This window comes from Lissotriton helveticus, chromosome 11 (genome assembly GCF_964261635.1).
Source record: "Lissotriton helveticus chromosome 11, aLisHel1.1, whole genome shotgun sequence".
NCBI classification, from domain to species: Eukaryota; Metazoa; Chordata; class Amphibia; order Caudata; family Salamandridae; genus Lissotriton; species Lissotriton helveticus.
The window spans coordinates 528724937-528750987 of NC_136072.1; the positions used below are offsets into that span (position 1 = coordinate 528724937).

A 26051-nucleotide genomic window follows, 5' to 3' on the forward strand; every position below is an offset into this window, starting at 1 on the left:
TTTGCGGCCTCCTGTTGGGGGCCGAGTGGGCACCTATGGTGCCCTCTTCTTGCTCTGTACACCATGTGGCAGGCACCCTGAGGTGCCTGGAATGTGGTTCAGGGATGAACACAACCTCCCATTTGACCCATTGGACTTGTGCTGTGGCCGGTTTACGGCCATAGCACATGCTCACATAGGGAAATGTGAGTATACGACTGCACCATGTGCGGTCACATCGTAATTAGGTGGTAGGGACCGCTGACCGGAGGTCGGTCGGACCCCTATCCATGACGGTGTCGGGCAGACGCAAGTCCGAGGGACATCGTTATAAGCCCCTATGTGTCAAATTTTGTGGGCTTCTAGAAAATTCGAAAGTTATTTTTCTCCAGGATCTTGGTGGGTAAGGGAAGCATAGAAATGGGGTAGAAGTTGCTACAAACGGTGTGATCGCCTGAGGGATGTTTCATTGGAGGAACGAAGAGCCCTTGTTTCTATGCTGTAGGCACTGAGGAACTGGAGAAAGACAAATTGTAGAGTTCTTCAAAAGCAGGACCGGCTGCACTGGGGACAAGGTATGTAAATGTTTGCATGATAAGGTCCAAGGAGGCAACATATTTGGTTAGATAAATAGTGCATATCTTTCTTATTATTGAAGGTATTCTTTTTCATAGGGATTTCGATCATCACATTCAAGATAATGCACCATAAAATCAAGGCGTTCCGTCAGCTACAGAGGGGTTATCTCTGTTTTTGTGAATGAACCTTGTCTAAAGTGCTGGGATGCCTTCGGGTAGCCATGCGCGGTACAAATACGTAATCATTCATTCATTCAACTTGTGACAAAGTGCTGGTGTTGCACCAGCGTGTACCACCCATTATTGGGGGGCTACTGAACCCCTCATTCAAGTAATGGATACACTGATTTGTACAGACAATTTTCCTGTATTGTTGAAGGGGAGAATTCATACCACCACTCACATGGCTCTTCCCTAAAGTCTCCTTAGGCTTGCCATTAGGTACTTTAGTTTAGTACGGGAGTTGTGGGGTGCTTTGTGTGTATGTGTAATTTTAAACATGTGTTGTGTGCTATCCCGGATCAAGATTGTTGTGCAGAATGCATAACGCACATAGGCTGCCTTTGTTCGTCCTTGTGGATGTGACACTCTGCATGTTACTCTCCCTGAGTAACAGTACCTGAGGTCACCTCCCTTTTACAGTGTCCTTGGCATCATCTACGGACCGTACAATCTTGTCGGCAAGAATCTGACTCCGCCTTTGTGAAGTACTGGACACATCGAAGGTCTACTTTTTGATTTCCTGTGGAAAGGGTGACTCTTCCCAATAGCACCCTGCACTTAACAAGGTCAGGTGTCTCCTTAAGAGGGTACCAGTAAGGAAGACAAAACACATCCATGGCAGTCTTATAGATCTTGACTGAAAATTAAGATGTATGCTGAAAAAGACGAGTAATGTACCAAACTTTCCATACCATCAGGGAAGGGAAAAGAGCCAAGCAATCCATTGGAAAATCTGGTGTCAAGAAGTACAAATCAAGAACAAAATAGGAGCAAATGGAGGTTGAAGTGACAAACAATAAAGGAGGGAATTCATAGCGAACTATTACTCTATAATGCCTCCTTAATATGTGATACAAACATGAACTGACATCACAGCAGAAGACTCAAATTAATTTTCAATTGGAAGCCTCATGCAGCAATTTCTGAACAGACCGCCATCTTGGAAAGAGCGCTTTAGAAGGCTAGGCCATGACCCTTTCTTCCAACACATGGACCCAGATTATCACAACTTTCCAGCAAAGCAGTGCAGCACCCAAAGCTGCTGAGCTGCACAGAGTTGCGTGAGAAGGAGAAAGCAGGAAAGCACTATATCTACAAAGAGATGCCTCTATCCTCTTCTCCCTAGGGCTGGCGCACAATAAGGCTGGCTTGTGCCACGCGCACACACCTCTACGCCCTAGTGCAAAGGTGTCTGCATGAGCCTAGCATAGGTTTTGTACAAAATACTATGCCTAGACAAACTTTAAAAATGGTCCCACTTTGGATATGGCCTATACAGTGCAGCACACATGCAAAGTGGGGAAAGTTTGGAGAAATTAAAGCATTTCTCCTTTTTAACGCTTTCTTTGAAGTGGCAATATTTTTGGGCGCAAAGCTGTGTCTCCCATTGTTAGTAGATAGAATTTTTCATCAAAAACCATAGGCGGTTGCATGGGACCAGCACCAAATGTTAGTTATCTGAGCCTTGCTGTCAACAAGGCATGCAAAAGAAGAATCTCAAGATTGATATCATATCTTTAGTGAAGAACTCTGTGCCTAACCATTGCCTACTGTTGCTGATGCTTCACACATGTCATGAAGCACCCCTCTAGGTGACTGCAATGAGGGAAACACCAGTCCAGTGTAGGCTGTGAGGACACCCAGTTATGCACCGAGCATGGCGCAGAGAAACATGCTGCCTCACTGTGCGATAAGCATTCTGTCATGTTAAAACTCACTGAGTAAAGCAAACTACTAGTATCGATATAACACCATTCTACATTCAGTTAGCCGTTTGATGCCAACCACCTCTCCCTGCACTTCAAAAAGCCCTAAAAGATGAAGGAATGTCCTGTAGATAAAGACAGGTTGGATTGGAGGAATATTTACAATTTGAAGGTACCTATCATTTTTATTGTACTTTCAGCCTTTGCTGTTGAAGGATGATGAATTTGGGCTCCCTTGAGCTAGTAAACTGTAATTCGTCAAGACCTCAATAAGGATATCTCTTTACCAGCCCAGAGTGATATGTTACATGAACATATCGTTTACCTCAAGGCCGAGAACCGCATCACTGCCAGAATATAGGAAACACAAATATCATATGGACAGAATATTGTGTCAAAAATATTGAGGACCAAAATTCGAAAAGGAAAGTGCAAATAGGTAAGTATAGATTTACAAATCCTAACTCCACGGCTGCGCACCTTGAAGATATATATATATTGTCAAGGTACATGTATGTGGAGTTATATATAGTAAAACTTTGCTTACCTAAAGAAACTTACCTTCTTATTATTTTTGTCCACGATATTCTTGGCACAATATTTTGTCCACACATTTTTTCTCCTTCATTTTTTTCTGCACACCCAAGATCCACATTTAGAACTACGGAAGAAGGCCTGCTGATGTGAACCCTGATAGAACAAAAGGAAGCTTCATATCCTGGTATGGAGTGGAGCAGACCAGGTGGAGAAAACATTGATTGCTGACTGCAGCCTACATTGCTTTGAGCGGTTTGGCAGCCTAGGAGTTCAAAGGTCTTAAAGCCCACTTCCAGAGACATCCTGCATCGTCCTGGTCGATTATTTTTTAGACAGTACATGCCAGTAACAAGCCCAAGTGGGACAAATGACACAATTAAACTGGAACCGTGGGCAGGAGGCTGGGAAGTGTCATGGTTGTAGCAGCGAGGAGGCAGCTTGATGGGACGACAGTAGTGACACAGACTGTTCTGATAAATGAAAGGACATCAGCAATAACATGGAGAGAATAGGAACATCCTTCTATAAAAATGAAGGTATTCTAAATACCATTCAGGTGGGGGATTGTACAAAGTATAAACTTGGAGAGATGGCTATGTTTTCTATGTGTAACTCAGACATTTTTCTATGAGATAACATTAATATTAAAAAATAATATTATTGCTATACCATTGGAAAACATGATTTAGACTTATGAGGAATAACGTTGTCTGAGGCAAACAATCAGGACACATAGGCACAGGAAAAGTTCATACTTTGAGAACAGGGACATCACAGATCAAAGTGAGCAACCACTGCTGCGTCTGGGAGAGCGATGCCGCCAATCATTAGTGTCTAAGATCACTCTTAAACTTCGGTTACTGGTGGAGCTTGTGTGGCCAATAAACGCCTGTCCATGTTTTTACTGATAAGTCCTTTATCTTGAAAGAGGCTGGATTCTCCTCCAAATTTGTGTCCTGCCGTGTGGAGAGTTTCTATCAAATTTTAAGCTTTTATTGTGTGGTGAGAATATTAACACACTAAAGGAGGCAATCAAGTTAGCATTTTGTAGTGGTAGATAATTATAACTGTACATGATCTTCCTATCATATGATTGAAAATGGTGTTAAAACCACTGTTGGTGAAAATGTGATGTCGCTATGCGCCACGCATAATCAAAATACGCCAATCAAGGATAACCAATCACAATAATAATTTACACAGAAAGCATACGCACTTTAGCACTGATCTGCAGTGGTATAGTGCCCTGAGTCCTATAGCCAACAACAACAGGTCAGGAAAAAATAGCAGGAAGAAGCAAAAAGTTTGGGGATAACCCTGCAAAAAGGGCCATTTCCAACAGGTGGTTGGAAGTGAAACCGGCCAGGCATTTCGGCTGCATTCCGGAGATGAGCAAGAATCGCCCTCTCCTGAGCCATTAAGTAAAACTAGCATTCCAGTAAGCGCAACAACGTTGGCCGATATGAATTTAATCACTGTCAGCCCGGATCTGTCCCAGCCAGATAATATTGGATCTGACAGCCCCAAGAAAGCAAAAGCAGTTACTAAAGAAGCAAAGCAGTTTTCCCTTTTTTTTTTTTTCACAACAATTTTATTAGCAGGATCGGGCAAAAAGTACGCGTGGCTCCCCACAGTCAGGAGAACACCACCAAGCATTGTGTCACATGTACAACATAAATCTAAGCGTCCAGCTAAATAGTCAAGAGAAAACAATTATAAGTGGAATACAGCTATGCCCTCCCCTGCCCCCGCCTAACCCAACTACCCAACCCTCCCATTCCCATTCCCGTGCCCCCCCACCCCCCCAACGCACGTGTGTAGAGATAGCTTCAGCGTGTAACCATAATGCGATATTCGTGGCGCAATGCAAGAACTTGCAAGTAACCTGCAACTAAAGATCTTCCTCCAGTTCTGCCGGTGGGTCTAGCATTAATCCTCTATATTCAGCCCATCCCTTCCATATCTTGTAATACTTGCGGGGGCAGCCACGTGCTTCAAAAATAGGTCGTTCCAGACCCATACAAAAGTCCATTCCAGCTTTCCAGGCACACAGGGGAGGAGCTCTCACATCTTTCCAAGCCCGGGCCAGGTCTCTTTTGGCCATTACCAATCCCAAGAGTAGCAAGTGACGTTTATAAGTGTTTCCACCAACCCCCTCAAGGACGTGAAGCAAGCCCAGCCGGTGAGTGCGAGGAAGAGTCCAGTGTAGTACCTCAGACAGGCAGTCCCACACACCCCTCCAGAAGCCCACCAATCTAGTTTTCCCTTTTTTTGAAGAAAAATGTACTCCACAACCCACTGCGAGCTCTGCCTTAAGTCTACAGCCCGATGTGGAGACCTCGGGGACTTGTCAATCTTTAGCAGCTCCACCACGTGCAAAGTCTGCCATAGCATATGTAGTGCCTGAAGTGGTTGCACAAGCGAAAATTTGTTCAAATACTGCACTTCTGCTGGGGCTGATATCTCACCAAGATGAGGATTCATCGCTGTTTACTGTCCAAAAGGAGCTTTGTTCAGGAAACAACATACCAGCACAAGTCTTAGTCCAGACGGTAGCCAATTCTACTCCCCCTGGTTCTTCTGTATATCTGCCGGCTAAATTAAAGACACAGTCTCAATTGGATTCACAGAAGGCAGCCTCATCAGAAGATACACTGTCAATGACTGAGCATATGGCCACTCCGCTACCTTATACCACGGACCCTTTTAGCCCCGTCCTTAGTCTGAATACTGAGTCAGCAAGTGAGGTCCAGATGACGGTCAAAGATATGTTAAATCTAATTTTAGAGGAAGTTCTGGAGTTGAAAAGAAGTCAGAGAGCTGAGCTCTCTTCTATACATCAGCGACTGGAGAAAATTGAGGATGTAATTTCATGTTTCCCTCTAAGACTTCAAGAAGCTGAGGCTCGGATCTCTACCCTTGATGATCAGATGGCGGTGGTAAAAGAAGAGGTTAAGGCGGCAATTAAAAGCAAGCAGGTACTCAAATCAATTGGATGAGCTGGAAAATTACACACAGAGATCCAATCTTCGAATAGTCGGAGTTCCGGAGGGGCTAGAGGGACTAGAGGGGGCCAATACAGTACAATGGGTCACCTCATTCATTAGGGAAAAAGTAATTCCAGAATTTGAAGGGGAACTGACTATTACTCAAGCGCATCGGGTACCTGCTCACCCCTTTCATAACTCTATGCTGCCACGCACAATTCTATTAAACTTTTCTGACTTTCGTATTAAAGAATGAATACTATCTAAAGCTATACAGCAAATACAGTTTTCAGTAAACAAAACAACAAAGTGCCGCATCTTCTCGGACATGTCTGCAGCGGCGGCACGTAGAAGGAAGGAATTTGTGAACATTTTACATCTGTTTAAAGCTAATGGAGCTCAGGCCTCTATTGCCCAACAGTCCAAATTGAAAGTTTTGTTGAAAGGCAAATTTTTCATGTTCTCAGACCTAGATGAAGCTCAGGAGCTATTGAAGGAAATTTCGCAGGATTATAAGGGGTGAATGAAAAGAAGAAAATGTGATGTCGCTAAAACCATATTTTGAATGTTGTCTGACAGCACATCAAAGAGGACTCCTAGTTGTTATACTATTGCTACAGGGTTATAATGGGACCCTGAAACAACAGTTCAGAGTTTGGAGGCCCCAGAGCAATTTTTCACCTCTTCAGATCAGAACATACGTTTTTGCTGTTCAGCATAAGACTGGAACCATTCATCCAGTGATGCACAGCTATGAGATAATCGCATCATTAATTTGGAACTGAGAGGAGAATTCTTGTCCAGCCTGACAGTTCAGTTTGTATCATTTTGCATATCATGGTGCATAGCAGAAAAAGAGAGAGGCATGAAGCTGAGAATATGCTTTAAAAAGGTCAGAGTTCACCCTAGAAGTCAGAGGACAAGAGCTTGAAAAGATAGAGCAAGACCAGAATGTTTCCAATGACCTGAAAAAAAAAGAGTTAAAACTGGTGAGAAGCCTCCTGCGGAGCCACTTGAATTGGGGTAGCATAATTGTGAGTTAAATACTACAGAGAGATACAACTGATTCAAAACACTGCTGGTATTTATAACCTACAAAAGTTCTGCCATCGGGGCAAAAAGTAATGGTTTGGCGCCCTGCCACTCTTCATTGTCACCTATGGAGAATGGAGTAAAGAAAATCAGAGAACCCTGCCCCTCTGGTATAGTTGTGGTCCTTCTAGAGGATCCTTCGATTAAAAAATCGGGTGATAATTGACAATATCAGAGCCAAACACACATATATTTCATTGAATTTATTTTATTTGTAATTTATTTTTGAAAAATGTTTTTAATTTTTTTTATCATTCTATATATAAATGCGCACAGGTGTATTCTTTTTAGATTCAAAGTATTCAGTATAAACAAAAGATACACCTAACATATATAAAAAAGACAGAGATATAATTTCAATATCTATATCTGTAAAAGTCCCTTACCCCAAAATACAACATTCTCGCTGAACATTCATAGTATCTACACAATCTAGCATACACAGTCATACAACCAACCATACTTCAAAACATCAAGGGTACATCAGTTTCTTGAAGGCGTCACCAGAGTAAAAAAGCTGGGCAGACCGAGGATAAACACAGTTATCCACAAATTGATGTTGTGCTGCCACAAGCTTAGAATACACCGACGCGCGTTTCAGTGTAGGGCCAATTTATGGCCACACCTTCATCAGGGCGACAGGTTGGGGGACAAAAACACCGATTTAAAAATGGCTTATCATCACTCTACGGGGGGGCTGGGCACACCATGGTTGACGTTCTATACGACTTCTTATTTCCTATTCCACAGTAGACTTTTCTGAGGAATGTGCTCATAAGCTCCTAAGTTGGTAGGGTCACGTGTTTCTACACTTCTTATCTCTCCGAAGGGTGGAATGAATCCGGGGGAGTCAGAGAGCTCAGATATGCAGGAAAACTTCACATTGAATAGCGTTTGGTAAAGGAATCTTAAAACTATCAGATGTCCACGACTAGATTCGATCTATCGTTTCTGTTGTTTCGTGCGTGGAGATCTAGTAGAACTCATGCTGCCGGTTTCGTAATATATGGTGAAAAAGACTTCAACAGGGACGCGAATGGCGTCAAGGATACGACCACTGTTAAATGTAGAAGACAAGTATAGATACCCGGCATAGGCGTGAGTCAAAAATAAAGAGCAGTTTATCGAGGTTCCCGCAGCACGTTCTGCCCCTATGGGGAATGGAACAGATTGTTAGGCTGCACATATGTCTTAAGTAATGAGGTGACCACTTCTTCAGGGACTTTAAAGGATTTAGATACTTTTAGAACTAGGTGTTTGCTCACAGGTCCAATGGGGTGAAAGATAGGCTTCTTAAGGAGTGGGAAATCCACAGTCTTAATTATATGTTTGAGGTTAAGTTTGACTTCAAGTGAGTAATTGAGAAGCTGTGACAGTTGTGGGGGTGTCACTCTCTATCACTAAGAGATACTGCTCCGCCCATTTATATCCCTCTCATGTTGGGTGTAAAACCTTCATGCTACTCTGTTGACATGTTGCCACTTAAGACTTATGTGCTTATTTTCTAAGGCTGCATTTGATGGTTCTTGGAATGTTACCCTCTACTTTTCCTGCACTGGTCAGTCTACATGTGCTTTAGGCAGACTTGGCTTTACATGTTTGTATTGCTAATTAACTATTTAACAGCAACATTTCCATAAGTTTCATATTGAACATGTTTTTGTACATTCATGTGACTTTTTATATGTAAAGATATTTGTCTCAGAGTGGCTTTGTAAATAAATGGCAACATGTTATCTTTTCTGATTTTAGGGTAAAACCAATTTTTATTGCCCAGCTCTGAATGAAGATGGCGCATGTTGTGGGAAGGAACTGAAACTTGACCTTATCCAGAATGCCGCGATGAACATTGAGGAGGGACTTAAGAGACTCCGAGACTTTGAAGAAAAATTGGCTACAGTGGCAGCCAAACAGTGTTGTCAGTATAAAGAGGTGAGTGTTTTTAATGCTCAGGGCAAAGCACTGGCCCACAAAATCTAAGGCCCCCCAACTTATACTGTGCCCAAGGCCGACAGCGCCACTGGAAAATAAATAAGTCATGTAACTTGTCGTCCTATATTTGTCTTCAATGATATATAGGTAATCTTATCCTCTTAGACGATTAATGTTTTGTAAGGATGTGTGAAGTATGTGTGCCTAGTCACAGATACCTAAGGCTGTTGCACATCTCCTGTTTATCCTATAATGGTAGTGTTATTGTTACATAGCTTCGGGCAGTGGCTCTTTACCTTCTGACTTCTGTAAACCCCTACTTTTTCATTATTTGAAACTGGGGACCGCAACTGAATCATTATTGGAATCTGGGGTCCGGCCTAAGCGTTTTCGATGATTTGAATCGTAAAACAATACACAGTTTACAGAAACAAGCATTCATCAAACAAATGATACAATATTTAATTTAATTCGAAAATATATATAAAAAAATTATAATAGGAAGGTTGGCGCTTTTCTAAATTCAATTGAAGCAACTCATCATCCATATGATATTCTGTTTAAAGCACTGCCACTGCTCTCACATATCTATCTGAGGACAGTAGCTTATTTTTTAGCCTCCAATTTTAAAGTCCTTCGGATTTACAGAACATTTCAAAATTTTCAGTTGTACATTTTGCGTCTTTATTTATATACACTTTATTAATCTGTTAATATTATTCAATTTTTTAAGCATACATGGACCCTCTGAGTAGGCTTTGCGGCCCCCCAGGAGTTCCTGGACCACAGGTTAGGAAACAATGGCCACGGGATAGTCAGAGAAATTAAATACCCCCCTCTTGCCTATAACCCAGTGGCACCGAGTGAGCAAGCACGTAGATTGGGATTAGTGTCGCTAGTAAAACAGATAAAAATGTTTAGGATTTTAAAATATATTATATTCCATGGGAGCCTCCAATCCTTGTATAAAGGCATACCTCTAATTTTCTTCTTACAGGCCACTTGTGATGTCTCTAGTCACCCGTAATAGAGAATGAGTTGTGAAGTCTCAGGGGCATATTTATAAACAATTCACGCTGCACAACAAGTCACCATGCTGCGCAGCATGATAGGAAAAGGGCAGGAATGCGCCGTAATTAACAATATACGTTGCTTTCCTGTCATTTCCCAACGTTACTGCACATTGTGCTTCCTACCAACAACGCAGGCACCTTTGCTCCATGGTGCAAGGGTGTCTGTGTTGTAAGCGGGATTGTTTTTATGAAGGAAGTGAAACCTTTCTGCACAAAAAAATCCCTGAGGCATTTTTCTCTTTCTATGCCTGCTGCAGAGTGCATCACACATAGAAGGAGGAAAAAATGAGGGCTTTTCATTATAAATATGGGCCCCTTGTACGCATTACTCCCATGTAACATCCATGGAACCTGACACTTTCCCAGATTTACAACATTTCACAAAGCTGGGATTGCGTCAGAATCCTTCGCTTCTCCAGAAGAGGCGTAGAAGTTGCGCAACGAGGAGAAATACTTTTATTTCTCCTTGTTTTTTCCTCTTTCTATGCGTGTTGCATAGAAAGAGGAAAATGCCATCAGTGATTGTTTTTATGCAGGAAGATATTCTTTCCTGCACAAAAACAATTATCCCCGCAACGCAAACACCCTTGCAACATGACACAAGGGTGCCTGTGCTGGCTCATGGCAGCCAATTGTGCGCCAGTGCAGGGGGAAGCACACTTTGTGTTGTATTGTTGTTAATACAACTCATCCCTGTGCTTTTAAAATTACGCAGCCCGGTGCAGCAGAATGGCTTGCGGCGCCGTGCTGCGTCATTATGTAGTAAATGAGGCCCTTAATGTCTACTGCATAAATAATAATTACAGATGCAGTTTAAAGAAAGAAAACAACAACTGGCGTTTCCTTTTTCCAATATATTTTTTTAAACAAACAGTGAGGAGCAGAAAGGAGATATGTTTGTCAATATGTATATTTCTTTGCACACTTAGGCCCAGATCTACTACAGTTTTGAGTGGTCGCTAACGGAAAATCAGATTGTTTGCGATGGCAAAAAAGGGCTAAAGCATACACAAACCCTATTTTGCAAGTCGATAACTTATTACCGATTCCCAAAATAGGGTTTGTGAGTCGCTATTAGGAAAGGTTGTGCCAAGGGCATCTCTTTTCATTAGGGAGTTGTAGGGGAATATAAGATTATTTTGCGACCGCAAATGCGGTCACTACACAATTGCAATTCGAAATTGGTGGTAAGCCAATTGCAAATGGGAAGGGGTCCAAAGGGAACCTCTTCCTCTTTGTGCTTGGCAGGGAAAATATTTTTAAGAGCAGGCAGTGGTCCCACAGACCACTGCCTGCCATTAAAAAATGAAAAGAAAACTTTTCATTTTTTTCTTATAAATACATCCTATATACCTTTAAGGAAAATGGGCTGCATTTCAAAAAAGAAAATGTTGTTTTGTTTAAAAAGCAAACACAGACATGGTGGTCTGCTGTCTCCAGAGGCCACCATCCCTGTGAACATAGCCCATGCCCTATGGGTCGCAAATTGCGACCTGCCTTATGAATTTTGATGAGGCAGGTCATTTGTGACCCCATTGGGAATCCCTAAATGTGTTTGAGACACATTAGTACATTCCATTTTGCGAGTCGCAAGAAAACACAATTTGCAACCCGCAAAACAGAATGGTCGTGCATCTGGTCCTAAGTTGTTTTTATTTTTTTATTTTATATCTTTATTGGCATTTGAGATACAATACAAAACCAATATGGATAGCCTCAGGACCATACCATTAGAAACATCAACATGTGTGTACATAGGATTAAGTGGACAAGGTACATTTATGCATAAGCTTTGACAAGCTAAAACAGAGTTTGGACCCTACATCCTGGAGTTTTCTCTTACTGTACTGCTTCCCCCATGGGATTTTATATCTTGACCTATATCTTCGAGATTTCAAAAAGCAAACCTATATTGAAAGTCGAAACAACCCATCCCCCACCCACAACTAAAACATATCCTCCCTCCCATGTCTCTCTACTGTGTCTCCCCCCGCACCCCTGGTGGTCCACGTTGGAGCACTATCTAGTGTCTTCCCCTTCTCCTGGTTATCACCTGGCCCGCTACCAGTCCTTTCGTTCCCCGCGACCTCCTCTTGTGTCGCACTATCGGCCCCCTCATTTGTCAACTCTCTCAGCATTGCTCTCCGTGCCTGTAGGTCATCCTCTAACTTTTCATCACGTCTGGTTTGTTGCATACGAATAACTTTGGTTGTCCCCCATTCTTTCATGTCTCTGACTCAATGCAGTATTTTGGGCGGTCTGCCGCTGAGCCACAAAATGTCTATCCTGCGTTTCGCTAGTACCAATCCCAGGAGGACACATTTCCTACTCAATTTTTTATTCTTAGGTCGAGGCAAAAGACCCAACAACACCACCCGAATTTCCTTTTGTATCTCCCACCCCGTCACTCCCCACAACGCGTTCAAGATGTCAGTCCAGTATGAGTGAAGTTCTGGACATAGCCAGATCATGTGGATGAATGTAGCCTCCGCTTCTCCGCATATCGCTCTCCGGATACATCCGGTGTAACCTCTTGGGAGTCAGGTATGTCTGGTGTATGTAATTAAACTGGATCAACTTGAATCTTGCATTCGCGCTGACCTGCTTGACCCCTTCATCAATTCTAGTCCAGTCCCTCTCTGTGATGGGGTCACCCTTCAGAACCTCTCTGTTTGCCTGGATTGATAGTACCTTGACTGCCCTGTCATCCCGAAGTGCCCGGTATAGGGGTTGAATTAATCTACAGCCTTTGGCCATCATGATCAGAGTCTGCAACCCATTAGACATGGGGAAGGGGGGGTCTACAGGGAACATGGGCCACAGCTCTCTAGCCACCTGGGCTATTTTCGCTCATTGTAGGAACTGTCCAGGGCCCAGCGCAAAGGTTTCCGTCGCCTGCTCGGTGCGCTACATACTGTTTGTTCTCATATAAGTCCCCCATGGTCAGGCGCCCCCCCTCTAGCCATTTGGGCACAGACATAGATGCAGAAATCTGGCAAAAGGGTCGAACCACCCACAGAGGCATATCAGGGGCATAAGGCGCTCTTCTTAGCACTCTACGGACTACCATTTCCCATATCTCCACATGCCGACAATATAGGGGCTCGTCAAGGGTATCCGTGCTCCAAGCAATAATAATTCGGGTAGTGCGCTGTCTCCACAGATCCCCGCCAATAGGGCCTTTCCCAATTTTCGTCTCTGTCTAGCCAATGTACTGCATGTTGCAACTGTGAAGCTGCATAATACAATTCCAGAAATGGAACCTCCAACCCACCGTTCTGCCAGGTTCTTTGCAGAGTGACCAGTCCGACCCGCTTGAGTTTGGGTCCCCACAATAAATCTGTCAGTAGCCTGTCTAACGTAATAAAGAAGTGTTGGGAATCCTGAAAAGGGAGTGCTGCATCGTGTAAAGGCATCTGGGCAGACCCACCATTTTAGTCAACGCAATCCTCCCCATGAGAGATAATGGCCACTCTCGCCAAAAGCGCACTGACCCCCGCAAACCCTCAATTACTTTCCCATTGTTAAGCGCAAAATAGTCCTCGGCCATCTCCGCCAGTTGAACCCCTAGATACTGTGATGCGGTCCTTACCTATGGGAGCCCCACCTCTGGCAGTCCCACGTCTGGGAGCGACGCTAGCGTCCATGTTGGGATTACTTTAGAGTTCCCTGTGTTAATCCGCAGCCCTGACACGTGTCTGAATCTCTCCAGGGCGCTCAACAATGTCAGTATCGCCCGGACAGGATTTCGGACATATACCAAGGTGTTGTCCGCATACATGGATACCACGTGTTTAGTCTCTCCAAGCGGGATCCCAAAGGCCTCCATCTCTTTCCGTAGGCCTGCCGCTAGGGGTTCCATGGCCGTAGCAAAAAGGAGCGGTAACAATGGGCATCCTTGTGAAGAGTTGGCCTGGTATATAAAGTCCACTATTCTAGTGGGCACCTTGCACCAGTCCAAACGACCCTTATTGATGGTAGGTTGTAAAGTCAACCTTATAGAAAGCTATCCTAGTGGTAGCTGTGGAGAGCAGCCTTCAAGTTAAGACTTAGAGGCGAGTTAAGCAAGTTGTTTTACCAATTTTAATCTCTTGAATGACCAAATGAAAGCACACCGCACAAGGTATATATCAAATATATATGTATTTAATCTAAACACAACCCCTCTGGTCTCTTTATGAGGTCAGAGGTAAAAGTACAATACAACTAACTTAATTAGCATACGATAAGTTGCATAGTATAAGTTATGCCCTAGGGGCCTCACAAACCATATACTAAAATAGTGGTATTAGAACCACGTGAGAGTTAGAAAGCAGGCCTAGGGCCTGTAGAACTGCTGGGGCTACCTAGAATCACTAAAGGTTAGGATGTAGGAGTCCCACGGGGGACAGGTGCAGTGTCTAAACACAGCCGCGGATCACTATTGACTTTCTATGGAGAACGAACAAGTTACAATTTTAAAGATTAAGGGCACTTCTAGGTGAACTACGATGGAACCTTTTTAGACTAGGACACTTCGAGAGTCAAGACCCGGAATACTCGTGTTACCTCACCCAGGGAAGCTGGGTGCATAGGTGTCTTTTGGTGTCGGGTTTCGTCGTTGATTCCAATGGAAAGCTGCGAAATAATGCTGCAGTCGACCAGAGGAAAAGTGTCCGGGTGAATCCAAGGGTGGATCGGAGATGTGAAGAACCTGAACGCAGAAGGGACAGAGTCTGGGTCACTAGCCAGGGACCAGGATGGCGAAGAGAAGATGCCAGCTGATGTCGGGTGATTTCAGGTGAAAGAGGTGAAGCTTGTCTCTTCAGCCAAGAGGACCAAGAGGCGTCGACGATGATCAGGAGCTGGATTCGAGCTGTCCCATGAAGGATCTAGTTGACTGCGGTTTCGGAATCTGGATTGGACCCAACAAGTCTTGGCAACGGCAACCCACGCAAGATGTCGAGATTGGCTTTGATGCAGACCAGCAAGATCTGAGGGTCTCCTTATTTGGAGAGGAGTGAGAGCACGTCTGGAGCAACCAAGAAAGCTCAAGAAATCAAAGATGGCCCTTCGTGGGAGCTCGCTAGCCAACAGACTAGGAACCGCGAAGGGGCCTTGAGCGGAAATGCACAAAGCGGGCCCGCGGGACACTCGTGGAGTGTAGGCCTCTGAGCTTCAGTGCAAAAGGTGCTTGGGGCAGGGGCTTCAAATACCCCAATTCACAACTTCGGAGTACCTCGGGAAGTAGGTGTAGTTGCAAAAATGCAGGATGTCCAGGAGTTCCGGTCCCAAGTCTCTCATGTCCGCCACAGGTCTCAGCTTTCCTGGGAGCGCAGGTCAGCATCAGAGATGTCTGGAAGTCCATGTTCTGTGTCGCAGATTCTTCGGGATCCGGCTGGAGCCTCGAAAATGCAGACCGGCAAAGATGCTGTTGGTGCCTGTTTGGACAGCTTGGTCACTCCTTGACCACAAGGGAGATTTCTTCCGTCTTCCAGTCAAAATGGAATGTCGAAGGTCAAAGATTTATGCATCAGAGTTTCATCCAGAGTAATCTAAAGTCTCAGGGACTGGGCTCCTATTCTTATAGCCAGTTTAGGGGTTGGACTAACTCTAGGGTCCCACCTATGGGAGGACCTGGGGAGGGGGTGGTTACACCCCTTCCCCTTTGTCCAGTTTTGTGCCAGAGCTGGGGCAGAGTGCCCCAGCAACCGGTTTGAACTGGGAAATGCATGGAGCACCTTGTGTGCCCCAGGCAGTGTCTGAAAAGCATTCACTGAATGCAACCTACCCTGCCCCAATACACTAAAGCCTGTCTGGGGAGGTGCTGGCACCTCCCTGGACAGGAAACCTATTGTCCAGGCCTCCCCTGCCGGAGTTTCGTCCAGGAACAGGAGGGCAGACTCGTGTCTGTGGCAGCAGCATCCATTTTGTGATGCTGGGGCTCTGTTTAACTTTAATCGGGTGTACCAGTAGCTACATGTCTTCTCCCTCTAGAAGGGTGGAATGGCCGGGGTGGGGGGGTAGTATTCCAAAGTGTTTGACACCTTACACGACATGTTTTTTTTAACACAATTTTTATTGCAGTTGGCATAGCATACACAGCTTATTGTTGCCTACAACCCTGAGGCCGGCAGCGTGACATTTGCAAGAAAATAGAATGGTACACGGCCTTCGTGCCGACATCCCAGGGGCTCGGCGGCGAGTAAGTGATAGGATATAATGCTATGACCAGGAACGTGAACGTACGAAATGCGAGTTAACTGATTGCCATTTTCTTGTGTTTTTTTTTTTTTAAACAAAAAAAAAAGGCGGTTTTAGAACATAAGTATAGAATGAAAAAGAAAAGCAGAGTCAAATAAGAGTCACAGTTAGTGCAGTATACAGGAATCAATACCCAATTCAGACATATCACAAATTAGCGCAGCACCCGACCCACGGGTCCACTACGTAACATAGCTAATTCTGCCGTAGGAGATTCACAGAGCTCACCTCTATAGGCATTCCAATGACCCCACTTCTTGTCCCAAACCCTGGGGCAGCCCCGAACCTTATACACTGTCTTTTCTGCTATCATGCATCTGTCCATCTCGGCCACCCAACCCACCAGCAGCGGCCCGTCCTGGGAACCCCACTTCATTGCAATGGAATGCTTAGCCAACAGAAAACCCAGTGCTGCCCAGTGTAGTTCCTGATCATTAAGGTCATTGGCTCCCCAGATATCGAGAATACAAGGCCTAGGCAATGGTGAGAGTGGCTTACCTAAGGAGTCACTCATTTTTCTGACAATGCTACTCCAAAACTGTTGCATCCTCGGGCAGTCCCACAATATATGAAAAAAGGTGCCAGGTAAACCACAGCCTCGCAGGCACAGCGGATCGGGGCGTCACCCAAGTTTTGCCAGGGTGGGAGCGGACATGTATGCCCTATGCAAAATCTTCAGTTGTATCAATCGGAGCCGGTGGCAGATAGCTGATTTTCTAGGGGACATTAGGGCCGAACGCCAGTCCTCCTCATCTAATGGGCCCAATTCCGCTTCCCATTTGGTCCGCAGCACCTGGAAGGAGTTGGGAAGATTATTACATAGTTTTCGATAGGTGTAGGAGATGGCCTTCTCGGGGAGGGGTTCAGATAGTAATCTGTCCTCCAGGGGGGAGACAATCTGAATGGAGGAGAGGTCAGGAATGGCGGTCCGGATAGCGTGTGTGATTTGTAGGTATCGAAAGAATTCTGTGGATGCAAGGGAATATTTAGTCTGGAGAGCGCTAAAAGACAAGATGGCACCCTTTTGAACAAGGTCCCCCACCTCCTAAATCCCTATCACGTCCCACTTGTCAAATCCCTGGAAGAAGCAGAGGGAGCCTGGGCGCTGCGATGACCACAGGGGGCAGCTTTAGTGAGCGTGTCCGCCCAACCCAAACACGTGTTGGCTCTATGCCACAGTGCAACCGTGTGGGCCATGGGACCAACATATCTACCTTTAGTGGGTTTACTGTAAAGTAGCCCCTAGATATCCTTCACGTCCTGTTTGGCTTTTGTCGAGGAGGAAGGCCGGATTGAGCGGCGAGCCATGTATCCAGTGATTAACAGCCACCAATTGCGACGCCCAATAGTAGAGGCGGAGATTGGGTAGGGCAATGCCGCCATCGTACCAGCCCTGGAAAAGTTTACACAGGGCAATCCGAGCGGCTTTTCCATCCCATAGTAAGAGACGGAGTTCGCTTTCCACCATTCGGAAATAGGAGTCTGGGATCAAGAAGGGACAGTTCTGCAGGACATACAGGAAGCGCGGGACCGCCAGCATTTTGAAAAGCGCCGCCCTACCCGGAAGGGAGAGCGGGAGGGAGCGCCAATGGGTGACGTCGCTACGAAGCCTGCGCAGGGGGCCCAACAAATTATGTTTGTGAAAGATCTTCAAGTCAGGTGTGACATAGATACCGAGGTATTTGAAACCGTCCGTGGCCATCGCGATGGAAAACCCTCGGGGTAGCCGGGGAGGGGGGCCATGTAACATATATAGTGTAGATTTAGTCCAATTGATCGAATAGCCCGAGTATTTCCCTACACAACATGTTTTGATAAAGCCAAACCAAAGTTAGCATTAACCTGGAGGATTATAATGCACTTAAGAGAATATGGTATGGCTGTATTATAGAAGAGCTATAAGGAGATGGTTCAGAAAGCTGCAGAGGGGCTCAGCTCATGCTAGGGCACCCTCTCACACAAAACCAAGCACTCTGCCTCCAGGATTGTCGAGGCCTGCCATAGGAGTGACTTATAGGTTAATATGTGTCTATATATATATATATATATATATAGATATAGATATAGGTATACTATATCTAAGTAAGGGGTGATTACACCACCTTACCCAGGCTGCAATTGCAAACCTGTGGTGTCAGTTTGGAAGGCTAACCAGGAGTGGCACATTACATACTGCAGCCCCTGGTAGGCCTAGGGTGCACCTATGCCCTGGGTACCTAAGGTACCATATACAGGGGCTCACAAGGGTGACCCAGTAGCCAATCTGGTATGTACCTAAGGTACATGGAATCCATTTTATAGAGAAAGCAGATAGACTGGGGCCCTGAATAGCAGGATCCCAGTTCAACTAAGTCGAAAACCAGCAAAACACCAGGCAAAAAGTGGGGGTAACCATGTAGTCAGATTTCCACCTTCCTACAATCCTTGTCTCGGGCCACATTGTAGACGAAAGGCCCGCGACACCAATCTCCCCATTCTAATCCTAGCACTGGGCTCTGAATATAATAACTGTACCCATTTCAAGAATTGTGTCCCCACGCCCATTGACGGAGGACCTCCCATAAATACACCCACCCAACCAAGTTGAACGCTTGTTCGATATCTAACAGCACCAGGGCACAGTCTTCCCGATTCGGCACTAGTGAGTGCCAAACTTGGGCCAGCCGCCTCAAATTGTGGGCCATGGTGAATTTGGGGATGAATCCGGCTTGAAGGATTAGATATTGCATATCCAGTTGCAGTCTAGTAGCCATGATGCCGCTAAGAACTTTCATATTGATGTTTAATAAGGAGATGGGTCTGTATGATCCCGGGAGTTGGATGTCCCTATCCGCCTTGGGGATCATAACCACCATGGTTTCATTCATGGATGGTGGGAGCGCACAGGTTTGGAATGCATTGTTATATACCTCAAGGAGGCGGTCCGCTAGGATATGTGCAAACTTCTTATAAAACTCGGCCGGTAGGCCATCACTCCCTGGGCTCTTTGCAGATTTCAGGGACTTAATACTCGCTAGGATTTCTTCTTTCGAGACCGGCTCATCCCGCAATTTACTGGTCTCAATATCTAAACATGGTAAATTCAGCGTGGTATGAAGCCCCTTCAAATAGTCCAGATCTGGCGTAGGGCACACCCGTGTATACTCCAGCCATCTGATCCGCTAGTCTATCCAAAATTCTTTGCTGGCTACACACTGTGCAGCCGTCCACCATCTTCATCTGCATGATGGGGGACACCAGCGTCTCATTACAAATGAATCTGGCAAGAGGCGCCCCAGATTGATCGCCCTCCGCGTGTAATCGCTGTTGGTACGCAGTATAATGACATTTTTCAAGTCTGCAGAGCGCCGCCAGTAGGTCCTCTTATACGTCCCGCCACCCATTCAATCGATTGGGAGCCGTGGGTAACACCACTTCTAACTTGGCTAACCTCCTCTCTAGGACCTTAATGTCCCTCTCAAGCTGCTGTCGGGCCCCGTAGGTCCCCCCGAGACAAAACCCCCCAGACCACCACCATCATTGCCTCCCACTCCACACCCCTTCAGGACGCCGAGCCCCAGTTCGTCTCAAAGAAATTAGAGATGTCTTCTTCCAGTTTCCCGGCAAAATGTGGATTAGTCAGTGCCTCAGTCGGAAGCCTCCACGTGGTGATTGCCTCCCTGGGCCTAGTAGTACCCAAGGTCAGGAGCATTGGGGAATGGTCCGAGATATGCCTCGGGAGGTACACTATCTCCTTGACTCTGAGCATAAGAGACGACGACAAGAGGAATTGATCTAACCTGCTAAATGTATTGGCTGCAGGGGTGTGGCAGGAGAATGTCCTAATGTCCGGGTGTCTAACCCGCCATGCGTCCACGAGTCCCAGTTCCCTCATCTCGCCCATCAAGGTCCCAGTCATACCAGGCTTAGTGTTCGCCCAAGAGGGTTTACGGTCCAGCATCCCATCTATCAAACAATTAACATCCTCCAATAGGGCAATGTCCCCACCCAGAAAGGGGGTCGCTGCCATCATCACTTCGTAAAAAAAATTGTGGGCATCTGAGTTAGGAGCGTACACATTTATAAGACATATCTCTTGCCCGCCAATTCTTCCGTGTAAGATCACATAACATCCCTCAGGATCAAGCACATGGTGCATATGTTGGAAGGCGGTCCCCGGGGCCACCCATATTAGCACCCGTGCAAATCCAGAGAACGAAGTTGCATAAAGTTGCCCTCACCATCTACACCGGATATAGGGTAATGTGTCACCCCAGACATGTGTCTCCTACATCCTGCTATGGCTATTTTGCAGGGCCGTAAGTAGGAGTGCACTTGTCTATGTTTTTCAAGCATTGCCATCCCCCGGACATTCCAGGTGAGGAACTTCGTCAGGGAGGGGGCCATAAGATCGAGTAGGTGGTGTCACAATTCCGTTCCCATCCCACCATTTCAATGTTAGGCGTAGCATACTGTGAGAAATTACCACTCAGACATGGATCCCTGAAACTTCCCCGAAAACCACTTAAAACAGTTTGAAACCCCAGAACCTCCCCCCACCCACTGGGCTGTGCATCAGAACCATCCCTCCCACCGTCGTAGAGAGTGAACACTTCCATCCTCCGCCCTCAACTGCCCCCCTCCAATTTCTCCAGCAGCACTTTCATGCCCTGCAACAATACCCATAAATGCATTACACAGAATGAAACTTTTATGATAAAGCATTGGACAATACCTTCTGCACCTGTGCAATGCAAGTGACTGGCCCCTCGCCGGGGCTCGGGCCCTGGTTGTTTATTGGAAAAATAGAACCTCTCAGCATTTTGTACACATTTTGACTCTCAGCATTAATTTAATCTCACTTACATTAATCTGATATCTTTTTGCAACAAATGACTAACTACTTATTTTTCATTTCAATGCATTTTATTGAGTTTTTCGACAAAGAAGTACAGCAAGTGAGAAAAAGATAAAAAAGATATCCGGAACACCCCATAATAAAGGGGGGTACTATGTGAACAAATCTGAGCCACATGTGAGCATGCAATATAACAGACGATGAAGGTTGGCCCATTAAAGAGGTTCATGAATATTCATCACAGCATAAACAGTTTGAGTTATGATAATTAAACTTGATATCTGATGGCATATCTGAAAAAACCTTTGAGCTAGATACAAGACTGCGAGGAAGCCCCCAGAAAACATAGAAAGACGTATATTCAAGAGTCAAAGGGAGCTAGAGGGTGGGGTCAATGGGGGAGTGAGGAGAATGAGGGAGAAAAAGGTGACGTGGAGGCAATTATCAGTAAAGCGCTAGCAACAGAGATGTTAACGTCTGTAGACATACAGACTTAAACCAGTAGCCTAGGGAGGTGGAAGGCTATATGTCAGTTTCTGTGTCTAGAAATCTATCAAGACGATGCCAGGTGTTAGTGATTCCCTTGCTGGAAGCCTGAATAGGGCATGCGATATACGAATGTTCTGTGGTAGGTAACCCATACTCACCATGTATGGAAAGAAATTAGGTTTTCAGCTATCTAATCAAGCAAAATCTATTTTACTACAATACTTATCAGAAGTTCTAATCATGTATACACTATACGAATCAATAAAAGGTAGATTGTTGAAACCAGAGGGCCCAATATACTGTTGGAAAATCCAGTAAAATGACTTGATTGAAAATGTTTTAGAGTCGTTTCGTCACAGTGTCCCAGAAGGGTTGAAGAAGCCTACAGCCAACACAAGATGAGGTCATGTTTCTTACAGTTCCAACATAAACTAGAGTCAGATAATTTGAGTTTGGGAAGTCTACAGGCCAGTCTATAAGTTGACAATTATGCTAGATGTGAAGTGTGAACAAATTGGATTGTGTGATAGAAGTTATAATTGTGTGGTGTAGCTCAATAGCGGAAATGTTAATACACAATCCCTCTTTGGGAGCTTCCTTATCAGCCGCTGAAATATTTGTCCCACTTGGCAGGTGGATGTAAGTACGGTTTGATTGCGTGAGAAATTGCATATTTGTATAGCTTAGAGGTGGTGTGGCCTAAAGAAACCCATCTTACTAACAGTTGATCTATGTCAGGGTCTCTGAGCGGACCAATTTTTGTCAACTTTGCCTTTAACTTCAGGAAAGTTTAGACATCCATATTGAACATATGTTTAGAAAGCTGAAGTTCCTCAAATGATAGTGGTCTTGGGCCATTGTATAAATCTGTGGCTAGGGAGATACATTTCTCAGCCCAAAGCAGCTCATTAACATGTGTAGGATCAATTACAATTTCTTTACACTTCCATAGAGGTAACAGGGTGGAATTATATGTAAGCAGGAGAATTGATGTGATGGTATCTTTAAGAATTTGTTGGGAATGTAAGTGGCGAAATGAGGGATTGTAAAAAAGTGTGAATAAGTGGTAGGGGCAGCTAATTCTCCTTCCACCCAATACCAAGGCAGTTGGGATTCGTTATTATCTATAACTCATCTTGCTCCTTGTGTCTCAAAGAAGGCATTTTGCTAATAGAACCAATTGGGAAGGTTACATCCACCATTTCTTTTCTGAAAAGTCAGGTTTTATTGTAGGAGATTCTGGCCTTTTTAGTCTTCCAAAGAATATAGGACATAATTGTTTTTAACTGCAAAGAAATTATGTTCCGAGAGGCGTAAAGGTAACATACTAGAGATGAAGGAAATTAATGGGGTAATCATCATTTTTGTGTATTCAAGTCTGCCCCCAAAATTAGATGTTTTTGGGACACCAAGCATCTGGTAGATCCCTAATTTTGTCTGAGGTTTTCAATTTGTCGTATCTTAGTGAAGAAAGGAGGTCATTGTAAAACCACACCCCAATATATTTAATAATTTTGGTTTGCCTGAGTAGTCCGGAGTCACCTAAGCATGAAGGGAGAGAGTGTACATTTAGAGGGAGGACTTTAGTTTTATCCCTAATTAGGCAGTAGCCAGGAATTGTCGAAAAACATCAGATGCAATCAGAAGTGCAAAGATGGCTGAGTTTGCTTTCTCAGAAAAGACACAAATATTGTCTGCATAAGCCGTCATTTTGAGTTGGAATGATTTGAAGCAAACACCCTTAATGGCCTCAGAACTGTTAATCAATTGCAGAATGAGGTCAGTTGCGAACATAGATAATAATGGGGAGCGAAAGGGCAACCTTGTCTGGTGCCTTGATGAAGGAGGTAGATGTTGAAAAGGCAGCTATTGACTAGGACTCTAACTCCCGGGCAGGTGTAAAAGGCCATGACTTTCCGTCCAAAGCCAGGGCCCAAGTTTTGGTAATGCTGAATCACCTCAAAGTAGGTCCAAATCCAAAAGAGATAGGTCTGCCCTATATATTTCAATTTAAAGGCTCATGAAGAGTCCAACCATAGTAACTCGCACAACTTTGAGCTCACTGGTGGTCGCGGCCATCACATTTAAATTCTCCACACAGCTTCAGAATAAATATATATTTTTATTTTCATTTTTCAAAGTATAAAAGTGATTTCAAAAGTATGCAGAAATATCATCAATCAAATATATACAAGACACCATAATGGACTCACAATAAATATAGATACACAACCCCTAGGCACCCTCTCATCTTTCATTCAAATTCACAGACTCATTCCGCTAAACTAAACTCACGCGTTCAATCAATTCATTCAGTTAACACAATCCAGAGACCTCAATAGCCATCGCAAACAAATACACTGAGGTTGTTCTGCGGTATCCTCTCAGCAATTTACTGGGGAGAGACCTGATGTTATACGCAGAACAGATGATCACCACGCCGACGCGCGTTTCGGTGCCAAGCCCGATCTACGGCGGCACCTTCATCAGGGCATGTAAACGAGGGGGAGCACAAAGGGGACAACACAAATTTACAGCCGTGACCACTCTGTGATGAACAAAAGAAACAAGTTTTAGTATCACATTATACAATCACATTTTCTGTTCCCTTTATTCTTCGAACAAGATGACACTGTTATATACATGATAAAAATAATTGTATTTTGGATCAAGTCGGATTTATATGTTATCCTTCTTCTAACAGTCATATTGTACACAGGTATGGTTCAATTCACAGAGTACATTCAGCGAGCTCAAAGAAATGCGTAACGTGATACAGGGCCTTTTCTACGCAAGGCCCATTGTGGTAACCGAAACGCCCAACAGGGTCATGACACACAGGAATCCCTTGAGTAAAACAACATGCACTAATCTAACAATGAGAGATACAAAAGATCTGAAGGAAAAAAAGTTACAGGCGATGAAAAAGAGAGTGAACATTTTAGACAACAGTAGGTGCTTCTATCGTTAGACCACCCGGAGATCTGTCCATGGGGTTTAAGCGTGTATGGTCAGATTAAAATAGGGCTGAGATTAAAGGTACCTTAAATCCACATGTCGCAGGCAGAAAACCACTCACGCTTCTTGGGGAAGTTCAGACAGGTTTACTTGAATGAAAATATTGCCTCTGGGAGGGCTCTGTTAAGAAACAGGGAAAGAAGAGTTACTACGGTTGGACTCTTCATGAGCCTTTAAATTGAAATATATAGGGCAGACCTATCTCTTTTGGATTTGGATCTATTTCTCCCCTGCTAGTCTGCCCGACATCTGTTCCAGGGGGCCCCGATTTGTATTAGTCACCTCGAAGTAGGGCCAAGTTACCTTGTCAAAGGCCATCAAGGGAGAGGTGGAAAGATGGTCTCTTTTGATAATGTGACAAAAGGTATGTGTATTGTCACTTTCCATTCTACTCTTTAGAAATCCTGATTGTGATTAATGAATCAAATACGGAATAAAAGGTTTGAGTCATTTACCAAGTATTTTCCTGTAGATTTCAGCTTCCATATTTATTAGTTAGCTAGGCTGGAAATTATTTGGGGCTGGGTGGTTTTTGCCCTCTTTCGGAATTACTACAATTGTCACTTTGGCTGCAGTAACTGAGACTCTCCCCGTTTGTGCAAAGTGGTGAAGAGTATCTACAAAGGGTGTAAGAGTTGTCTCTAACATGGACTTATAAAAGCTAATTGTAAATCTGTCCGGATCTGGATCCTTCCCACTAGGGGTTGATCTTATGGCTTCCGTAATTTCCTCTCTTAACATTAGTTTATTTAGTTTAGCTTTAACATTATCTGAAATAAAATTGAGATGCAGATTCTTCTTAAAAAGAAGGTGTCTGTATCAACAAGAGTTGTTGGCTTGTAGAGAGAAGTGTAAAAACCTTTAGAAACATTTGCTATTTTTTCAGTCTGATTCCAATGGATCCTTCCATCCCCCCTGACACTAGTAATCACTTATTTGTTTCTTTTACATTTTAGATTAGCAGCTAGTGACCTGCCAGCTTTGTTGATGAATAGGAGTTTTCTTGGTTTCTGTTTGAGGATCCATAAGTGTGCCAGTTGGCTGTTGATTTTGTTATATTCATACTTCAAACGTTTGAGTTTTTCTAGGACAGCCACATTTTTAGTTTGTGTTGTATTTCAGTTCTTTTAACCTTGTCAGTTAGAGCATCTAATATACGTTTGATCTCTTTATTTTTCTTGGACATTTTGCTGATGGCCAGGCCACTAACTTAGCATTCCAGGATGTCCCATAGGGTCACTGGAAAAGAAACAGATTCTGTGTTCTCTTTAAGCAATAGCTCTTATTGTTTTGAAAACGATTGTGCCTCAGTAACATCCTCTAATAATTCAGTTTTGAGACACTAAGAGGCGGTTTTA

General features: G+C 44.3%; 1 protein-coding gene across 1 annotated transcript in view; it reads left to right on the forward strand.

Annotated features, from left to right (window-relative positions):
- The window catches only part of LOC144791493 (uncharacterized), a 63905-nt gene that overhangs the window by 22176 nt on the left and 15678 nt on the right, over nt 1–26051 (forward strand). Inside the window, exon 3 of the mRNA XM_078666189.1 lies at nt 8854–9033. Within this exon, the coding sequence (XP_078522315.1) occupies nt 8854–9033 (180 nt within the window). The remainder of the gene's footprint in view (nt 1–8853; nt 9034–26051) is intronic.